Source organism: Rhinopithecus bieti, unplaced genomic scaffold, assembly GCF_001698545.2.
Source record: "Rhinopithecus bieti isolate Rb0 unplaced genomic scaffold, ASM169854v2 scaffold_14229, whole genome shotgun sequence".
NCBI classification, from domain to species: Eukaryota; Metazoa; Chordata; class Mammalia; order Primates; family Cercopithecidae; genus Rhinopithecus; species Rhinopithecus bieti.
The window spans coordinates 981,934-992,636 of record NW_016807978.1 but is presented as its reverse complement, the minus strand read 5'-3'; the positions used below and the strand labels follow the sequence as shown (position 1 = coordinate 992,636).

Here is a 10,703-nt window from a genome sequence, read left to right as displayed (position 1 = left end):
AAAAAAAAAAAAAAAAAAAAAAAGAAAGTAAAATATCCCAGTGGAATTATAAGAAGTAATGCTTCTGGTTATTGAACTAAAGATGAGTGGATATTTACAACAGGGAAAAAATATTTTTCGAGACTATCCCTTTTTGTCTTTAGATAACCATTTGATATTAGATATGAGGATATTAGCTTCTCTAGGAAGGAATGTCTAAATTGTAAATTATGGCTCTTTTAGTTTCCCTGGATTTTACAAGATTATACTTCAGAAGAATTGGACCTTAATAACCCTGCAGTATTTCGAGATCTTTCCAAACCAATTGGGGTAGTTAATGAAAAAAATGCCAAAGCTATGCGAGAAAAGTAAGTACTTCTTATTCCTTTTGAAAAATACACATTGCTTCTTTGAATTTGTATTGATTTTTTGCTATGGTGAACCAAAATTTTTTTTTTTTTACCGTACTACTACTTTTGATAATCAGAATCTGAGCATTACTTCACTAAGTTTTCTTGAAAATATCTTGGTTGCCCTTCAGAAGTCTTGACTATACTTGTGTTGATTTCCCTTCATCACCAAATTTAAACTGATAATGCTCAGAATTTATTTTTACCATGTAATAAGTATGTGCTAAAGAGTAATAAATTCCTGAAATTTTTCTTCCCAGATGTTTCAAACTTTATAACTTAATAATCAAACATATTAAAGTATCTGTCTAATATAATATTTGGGTAGATATACAACTTACACTGATGTGTTTTCAGTAATGTGAATAAAGAAGAGTGAATGTGTGGCAATTTAGAATATGTCATTTTGACAAGAAGAAGAAAATTTTATAGTTCTGTTTATGAATCTACCCTGTCAACTTCTCACAGTTAATTTTTTCGAAGCAAGCTGCCCACAGGCAAAAGAATAACCTGATTTTAATGTCCCTTTTTCTCCCTATGAACTTAGGGATGACTTTTGAGATTTGAATTCTAATAATAAGGACAAAACTATTTTACAAATTAACTTAGTTATAGATTGATATGAAAGTAGATGGTACTTTTTTTTCCTACTTTTTCTTTGCAACCTTCCCTAGGATTTTTACGATGTTTAATATTTGATTTGATTTGATTTACCAGTGGAACTTTGCTGGGTATATATGTATACCATCACTGCCATTAGTCAGACATTTTTTTCTGATAATAACCGAAAGAAGATTTTGTAATTTTTTAAAACAGTGTTCTACAGGAAATACTCATATAAATAACTTATTTTATTGGTAATTAAAGTTACAAGTTGTTTTACATTTTAGTGGTACATTTTTGCATAAATTTACAAATGGCTTTGAACTGAAAACTTTTTTATTCCCCTGAATATTGATGATTAGTATATAAAAGGAAATTGGCCCCAGCTTAATGAACCCATTACTATTTTGGTTTTTGAAATTCAGTGTTTATGGCCTACAAAAATCTTTTATTCTCATTTAGATTTTATACACACTAATTCAGATGTCACCATTCAGACCAATTACGCATGTATCAGTGATAGACCTTGAAGAATCACTATATATCTTTTGGTAATAATCTGGTTTAGGCCTTTTTCCTATCCACCATCCTTTTTTTATTTTACCTTTAGGTTTCTAGGTATTAATTTTCACAATTCTTGACTGGTTCTTCCTTTTTTTTAAAATTTTTCCTGTTACCTTGGCCACAAAAGGATGTCTAATTATCACAGTGCTTTATACTAGCAAAAAACAAACAAACAAAAAAAAATACAAGGAAACAATCTTAAGTGTCTAAAAAGTAAAGAAACAGTTAAATTGTGGTACATCTATACAGTATTATGTACCTGTTAAAAATAGACTACTCAGTCATTTGGAAAGATGTCCGTAGAAAATTGTTAAATGAAAAATATAAGTTATGAACAATATATATAGCACTTTTATGTAAAATAAAAATTTGTATATTAATTTATACATTAGGATAGATAGATATTCACCAAAAAATTAGTGTTAATTATCTCTGGGACATGGAATCATAGTTGATTTTACATTTCTTCTGTTTTAATTCTGTTTTCTAATTTTTCCTACAATGAACATGTATTATTATTGCATAATAAAAACTATTCCAGGCTGGGTACAGTGGCACACACCTGTAATCCCAGCACTTTGGGAGGCTGAGGCAGGCGGATCACGAGGTCAGGAGATCGAGACCATCCTGGCTAACATGGTGAAACACTGTCTCTACTAAAAATATAAAAACTTAGCTGGGCGTGGTGATGGGCACCTGTAGTCCCAGCTACTCGGGAGGCTGAGGCAGGAGAATGGCGTGAACCTAGGAGGCGGAGCTTGCAGTGAACCAAGATCATGCCATTGCACTCCAGCCTGGGCACCAGAGCGAGTCTCTGTCTCAAAAAAACAAATAAATAAAATAAAATAAATAAATAAAATAAAAACAAATAAAAACTATTCCAGAATTAAGTATTTATGATATTTTGTTGTTCAGAAAAAAGTATTAAGGAATAAAACTTTTTTCATTTGCCAGTATAGTATAATGATGATATGAATACAGAGTTTGATAATGAGTCATATGAAGAAGGATGGACTTTTTAAAAACTCCATCAGAAATTTTGTGTTTGTGTTTTCAGAAATAAAATACAAACTTATGCCCCCTTATGTATTTTATTATTGTGGTTATAAAACTTTAGGATTTTTTTCCCCACAGATATGAAAATTTTGAGGATCCTATGGGAACTATTGATAAGTTTCACTATGGTACTCACTATTCAAATTCTGCGGGGGTCATGCACTATCTTATTCGTGTAGAACCATTCACCACTCTCCACATCCAACTTCAGAGTGGAAGGTATGTTTTCAGTAAAAAAGCTGTTTTTTTATGACTATATGTTAGTGTTGAAAACTGTTTGCCTTCATGTCATGTACTGTGTAACATGTCTTTTTTTATTCTCCTGTATTAAATTTTGATTCAGCTAAAAATAGATAAGCTAGTTTGAGAATGAGTCACTCAAACTGACTCACACAGTGACTTAAGGAGCATTCCTTTTTCAGTGTTATTCCAGTGTACCTTTGTGATTCTTACTGTTTTGAGGAATCTACCAGAGATTTATAATTAGATCTGATTTAGAGCTAAATCTGAGGCATCACCAGAGAGTCAAACCAAGCCAATGCCTATGCCTGTGTAGTCCTAAAAATATGTATCATGAGGAATGGAAGGAGGAGCAATAAGAGACTCATATTATTGCAGCAGCTCAAACAAGTCTTTGTACCACTGTATTTACACTGTGGGTCTTGTAACGTACCTATGTTGTACATTTTCCTAATCCTAAGGAAACCAGCTTTTCCATGAATCTTCTGTTCCTTAATAAATCCTCCACATAGCTCCCTATTTATACATGTTTTGTCTCCATGTTGCCTTATTCTTTAACAACCATTTTGCCTTCCATACCCAATCCAGAGCTACGTAAATATTGCCTGTTCTGTTCTCTTTCCATGTAGCTTTTATCTCTCACAGTTAGCCTGGGTTCCTTATTTCTGTCTATGTACAATGAGCCTTGGCTTTCAAGAAGATACTCTGGCTCTAAGATCACTAAACATCCCCAGATTTTACATGTACCATGTAACCTTTGATGGTGACCTTTGAAGTATTATACAGTCTATTTTGAAGCTTCGTAAAATTCATTTAGACATAAAATTATTAAAAGCTGAAAAGACCCAGTTATATTTTATTGCATCTTTTTTTTTTTTTTTTTGAGACAGAGTCTCACTCCTTTACCCAGGCTGGAGTGCAGTGGTGCAGTCTCAGCTCACTGAGATGTGTGTGGTGTGGTGCGCCACCACACCCAGGTAATTTTTTTGTATATTTGGTAGAGATGGGATTTTGCCAACATTGCCCAGGCTGGTCTTGAACTCCTGATCTCAAGTGATCCACCCATCTTGGCCTCCCAAAGTTCTGGGAGTACAGGCATGAACCACTGTGCCCTGCCATACCAGATTAATTTATAACCAAAAGGTGGAAACAAACCAGCGTCCATCTACTGATAAATGAATAAATAAATGTGATATATCCATACAATGGAATATTATTATTAAAGTATCGGATAGAAGATACTTTTCTCTTCATAAGATGCAATAAAGTAGGCCAGGTATGGCAGCTCACGCCTCTAATTCCAGGCCAAGGTGGGTGGATCACCTGAGGTCAGAATTTCGAGACCAGTCTGGCCTGGCCTGTTCAACATAGTGAAACCCCATCTCTACTAAAAATACAAAAAAATTAGCCAGGCATGGTGGTGCACGCCTGTAGTCCTAGCTACTCAGGAGACTGAGGCATGAAAATTGCTTGAACGTGAGAGGCAGAGGTTGCAGTGAGCTGAGATTGTGCCACTGCACTCCAGGCTGGGTGAAGGAGTGAAACTGCCTCAAAAAAAAAAAAAAAGATGCAATAAAGTATCACTGGGTCTTTGCAGCTTTTAATAATTTTATGACTAAGTGATTTTTTACAAAGCTTCAAAAATAGATTGTGTAATACTTCAAAGGTCACCCTCAAGAAAGTAAAAACTGGCCAGACATGGTGGCTTATGCCTTTAATTCCCAACACTTTGGGAGGCCAGGTCAGGTGGATCACTTGAGCCCATCAGTTTGAGATCAGCTTGGGTAACAAGGCAAAACCCCATCTCTACAAAAAATAGAAAATTAGTCAGGTGTAGTGGTGTGCACCTGTAGTCCCAGCTACTTGGGAGGCTGAAGTGGGAGGATAGATTGAGCTCAGGAGGTCGAGGCTATAGTGAGCCATGATTGCACCACTGTACTCCAGCCTGGGTGACACAGCAAAGCTCTGTCTCAAAAAAAAAAAAAGAAAAGAAAAGAAATGAAAACTATATCTGATAAAAGACTTGTATATTTGTACCTAGAATATATAAAAAACCCTTACACTCAAGGTGAGGTGACACACACCTATAACTTCAGCTACTCAGGAGGCTGAGGCAGAAGGATTGCTTGAGCCCAGGAGTTCAAGTTCAGCCTGGACAACATAGAGAGACACCCATCTCTATTACAAAAAAAAAAGAGGGAGGGGGAAGAGCTCTTATATCTTAATAATAAAAGGACAACCCAATGAAAAAATAGACAAAGGATCTGAATAAACATTTCTTAAAAGGAGATACACAAATGTTCAATAAACACATGAAAAGATGCTCAACAGCATGAGTCATCAGGGAAATTCAAATCAAAACCACAGCGAGATGCCACTTCATACCCGTTATGATAGTTATAATAAAAAAGACAAATAATAACTAGTGCTGAAGAGCATGTGGAGAAATTGGAACCCTTATAAATACTGCCAGTGGGAATGTAAAATGGTGCAACTTTTGTGGAAAATAGTCTGGCAGTTCCTCAAAAGGTTAAATATAGAGGGCTGGGTGTGGTGGCTCACACCTGTAATCCCAGCACATTGGGAGGCTGAGGTGGGCAAATCACTTGAGGTCTGGCATTCAAGACCAGTCTGGCAAACATGGTAAACCCTGTCTCTACTAAAAATACAAAAATTATCTGGGCATGGTGGCGGGTGCCTGTAATCCTAGCTACTCTGGAGGCTGAGGCAGGAGAATTGCCTGAACCCGGGAGGCAGACGTTGCATTGAGCCGAGATCATGTCACTGCACTCCAGCCTGGGAGACAGAGCAAGACGCCATCTCAAAAAAAAAAGAAAAATTAAATATAGAATTGCTGTATAACCTAGAAATTCCACTTCTATATACATACATAAGATAATTGAAGACATGTATTCACGCAAAAATTTGTACATAAAAGTTCATACCAGCCTTTTTTTTTTTTTTTTTTTTGGAGACAGAGTCTCGCTCTGTCACCCAGGCTGGAGTGCAGTGGCTCAGTTTCAGCTAACTGCAACCTCCATCTTCCAGGCTCAAGCAATTCTCCTGCCTCAGCCTCCAAAGTAGCTGGGACTATAGGTGTGCGCCACCACACTCAAGTAATTTTTTTGTATTTTTGGTAGAGACGGGGTTTTGCCATATTGCCCAGTCTGGTCGTGAACTCCTGATATCAAGTGATCTGCCCACCTCGGCCTCCCAAAGTGCTGGGATTAAGGCGTGAGCCACCTAGCCCGGCCATACCAGTATAATTTATAACCAAAAAGTAGAAACAAACCAGTGTTCATCTACTGATAAATGAATCATGTGATATATCCATACAGTGTGGAATATTATTTGGCTATGAATGAATTCAAGGAATAAAGTATTGATACATGCTGTAATATGGATGAACCTTGAAGACATTATGCCAAATGAAATAAGCCAGACACAAGAGGGCACATGTTACATGACTTACATGAAATGTCCAAAATAGACAGATCGTCAGAATAGGCAAAATGAAATAAAAATAGGCATAGAGATATAAGGTACATTAGCAGTCTCCAGGGGTGGGAGTAGGATGAATGGACAGTGACTGCTAATAGGTACAACATTTCTTCTTGGAGTGATGAGAATGTTGTAAAATTCATTGTGATGATAGTTGCACAACTGTGAATATACTGAATTAAACCCTTGAATTATCCACTTAAAACAAGCAATTTATATGATATGTTAATTTTATCTCAAAACTATACCTCTTCTTGAATATACTATATACTATAATGTTTTAGATGGTCTGATATCTATAATTAAATTATAATTAAATTCGAAATTCTGCTAAGATCAACTCTGCCTCAAACCAAGATTAAATAGGTGTAAAAAACAACAGACAAATTGGTCATTAATGTCACTTTTTTTCCTTGTAGCATAGCCTTACCTTAGACTCAAGGCCATTAAATACTTAATAAATCCAGGAAAACAATATCAAATGAAATAAAACAGAAGGGATTTATACTGTTCTTTTATGAGGGAAAGCATAATACAATTGCAGCATATCCACTTGAGCTTCATTCACCTACTGTAGACGCAGTGCCCATGATTAAATTTAAATAAATAAAATTAAGCCAGAAGCAGGCCTGGGCTTCTTAGTCCCAGCTACTTGGGAGGCTGAGGTGGGAGAATCTCTTGAGGCCAGGAGTTTAACACTGCAGCACATTATGATGGTGCCTGTGAATAGCCACTGCACTCCAGCCTGGGCAACATAGTGAGACCCTCATCTCTAAAATAAGTAAATACATAAAATTAATTAATTTAAAAATAATATTAAAATAAGACAATAGATTATGCAAGTAAAACATAAAAGCTTTAGCCACCGAGCTATTTCCCTAACTCACTCTCTGGTTTTAAGCAGAAGAGTTTGTAAAAATATTTACATATCAGTGATTAAATCAGCATCATTCCTATAGACCTATTAACCAAGTATATTGATACTATAATGTTTATAATCATATTTATACTCTGTGATTTTCAAATATTGAAATAACATTCACTTTCTATAATAAATTTTATTCAGCAAAAATGCCTTTTTTTTGAGAAAGAGTCTTGCTCTATCGGCCAGGGTGGAGTGCAGTGGCACGATCTCGGCTCACTGCAAACTCCGCCTCCCAGGCTCAAGCAATTCTCTTGGTTCAGCCTCCCGAGTGGCTGGGATTACAGGTGTGTGCTACCACCCTCGGCTAATTTTTGTATTTTTAATAGAGACGGGATTTCACCATGTTGGCCAGGCTGGTCTTGAACTCCTGACCTGAGGAAATCTGCCCACCTCGGCCTCCCAAAGTGCTGGGATTACGGTTGTGAGCCACCGCGCCCAGCCCTAAAAAGACTCTTAAGATTATATTTAATTTATGTGAAATTTTTCTCCAGTGTGATTTGGTTTTCAACTAGTTCAACTAAGGTGCTACTGGTGATTAAAATTAGAGTATTTAGTTCCTGACAACTATGAGATTATCATAATGAGAGCAAATTGTAGGTGTAGGCATTAAAGAGGAAGATTTAGAAAACAGTACCTCTAATCATTAGGAACCCTGAAGGGAATCTAAAAGTTTTGTTTCATGTCTTGTTGTTGATTTCATTCAATATTTACATTCTCTTTTAATTTCTACATGCAGGTTTGACTGTGCAGATCGACAGTTCCATTCTATTCCTGCAACCTGGCAAGCTCTCATGGATAATCCATATGATGTGAAAGAACTTATTCCTGAATTCTTCTATTTCCCAGAGTTTTTGGAAAATCAAAATCGTAAGAAATAGGGGATTAAAATTTGACTAGTAGGTCCCAATGGAGGAGCCTCAAAATGTCTTTCAGGACATTTTATAATATCCTGTAGATTATTTAAGATTAATTCTGTCTATGGATTTCTTAGTGACAGGGCTGAACTAATGGTATGAGTCTTACCTTCCAGGGAAGTGCTATAGGGAACTAAGCTAAAGGGGTCAAATTTGAATCATTAAGAGAATTTATCAGACTATAGCGTACAGTGTTTACTAGGGAAGCAAAAATGACCATATGCTATTTCAGCTATATATACTACTTGGGTTAAAAGTGTTTAAGTTAGATAAGGTGAGGATTTAGACTAACCATCAGCTGACTACAGGTCTATTAACCAACTCCATGGCCAAACTCATGTCTTTATATATACAGTTTCACTGGAACACAGCCAGCCAATTCCTTTTTTTGAAACAGGGTCTCGCTTTTTCCTTAGGCTGGAATGCAGTGCCATGATCACTACTTACTGCAGCCTTGACCTCCTGGGCTCAAGCAATCCTCTCAGCTCAACCTCCTGAGTAGCTGGGACTACAGGTGTGCACCACCATGCCCGCATTTATTTTTGGAGAGATGGAGTCTCACTTTGTTGTCCAGGCTGGTCTCGAACTCCTGGGCTCAAGTGATCCTTCCACCTCGACCTCCCAAAGTGCTTGGATTACAGGTGTGAGTCACCATGCCTGGCCAGCCAATTCATTTTTGTATCATAGAAGGTTACTTTCAAAGTAAGCATATCAGCAGATTTGAGTAGTTGCAACAGATACGATATCATTCACAAAGCCAAAAATATTTATTCTTTGACCTTTTGTAGGAAAAGTTTGGTAACTCCTGATTTAGAGCATGCAAGAGTAGGCAAATTAAAATGACAGGGTATAAGTTACTATAATATTTGAAAAATTATGCTTTTGAAGTAGAGAAGTATGAAGTTATATATTAATACATTTTTAAATGTCCAAATTATTTTCCTGTGAGGTAGTTTTACATTTACTTTTAAGTACAAATAAGGAAAATAGCAATATTTTTACTATTGGTGTTTTTTAGGGAGGTTCCACAATGTTAAAGAGTTATTGCCAACTTTTTTCCCTGCCCTAACATGTAGTGTTAATGTTTGACCCATCGTTTACTCAGTACAATTATTTGTCTTACTGAGGAGAACATATCCAGGGCTTAATGTCACTTTGTGCACTCTGGAACAGGCTGTTGGAGGCAGGGCATCACAGTAAGGCAGTCAAAATTGGTGACTTTCAGAAAATGAGGTAAATCTGTTGTCTCAGTCTGATCCTAAACTCTCAGTCAGCTGTTGGACTCGATTATCCTAAAGCAGAGTATCTAGAATAGGAGGGATGAGCAGACTACATTTGGATAGAGAACTTAAGGTACTCTTTAACAATTTATATCAGAGTTAGTTGCTATCTTTAGCACCATCGTCTTGATGGCCTCCACTTCTAACTATACATTGCCTCTTTGAAGTGAGCTGTTTGGGAGAAAGTAAATATATCAATTAGAATGCCTTTAAGAATAAAAAATTAAAAAACAAAGAAAAGCAGAATGCCTTTAGGAAAAAGATTTAAATTTTAATAAAACCAGCTCAAAATTGTGCAAACAAGGAAATTTTAGTGTTTCCCATAATAAAAATCCTGAGGTATGGAAATTTCAGATAGCTTAACATCATCAGCGCTAACTTTTTTTCTGTATTTTCACTGTGCCATTCTGAGTATTTTGACTTTGGCTAGTTCCTCTCATGGTCACAAATGCCTAACGCAATTTTAGGCATCATAGGCAGATCCAACAGTATCTTAGAAATAAGTGAGGCTGTTAATCCATTGTGTCCTTTCTTAAGAGTGAAAAACTCTTCCTCATAACTTCTCATTCTCCAGAACTGGGTCATATACCAACCCCTAGACCAGTCACCTGGATTGGGCATGAAATATAGGGCAGAGATGGACACTTGAATGAAATAAAGGTTCTGCTAGCAAATAAAAAGGGGGAATGACTATCAAGTGGGCAACGAATAGTATCTGCTACACTGTGTTGGGTTTAACATAAAACCAAAGACACTGTGCATCCTGTCATTTTATGACATTTAAACTCCTCTCCAACTTGTGATACACTGGTATTTTAAGGCAGCATACTGGTATTTTAAGGCCTTCTTTTTTAAAGGTCTTTTGTGTTAACAGTCCCCCTTCTACCCCTCCACGTTGTATAAACAAAAAACCCCTCATATTTGGGGAAATTTTATCAAAATGCCATTTTCTAACCATATGAGCAGATCTTTATTATGCAAGTATCTTTTTAGAATAGTGGTATGTAAATATGTTATTCTTCATCAGACAAATATAACTGTTCCAGTGAGTGAGTTTAAGGTATGAGTTACACCAAAAAGCTTTAAGGAGCTGTATTTTGTAAGTGTACTGTTAGAGGGACTGTGTCCCTCTCATTATTTTAAGTGTGAGAAGAAAACTTAATTTTGCATTTTGGTCATATTAAGATAAGGGTTGTAGCTATAGTTTTCCCCACTTTTCTTGCTTAACAAC

General features: G+C 36.3%; 1 protein-coding gene across 1 annotated transcript in view; it reads left to right on the top strand.

Moving 5' to 3' along the window:
- NBEAL1 (neurobeachin like 1) overlaps positions 1-10,703 on the top strand; it is a 209,236-nt gene that overhangs the window by 160,689 nt on the left and 37,844 nt on the right. The window contains 3 exon segments of the mRNA XM_017884366.1: positions 223-347; positions 2,691-2,831; positions 8,015-8,145. Coding sequence (XP_017739855.1) covers positions 223-347; positions 2,691-2,831; positions 8,015-8,145 — 397 coding nt within the window.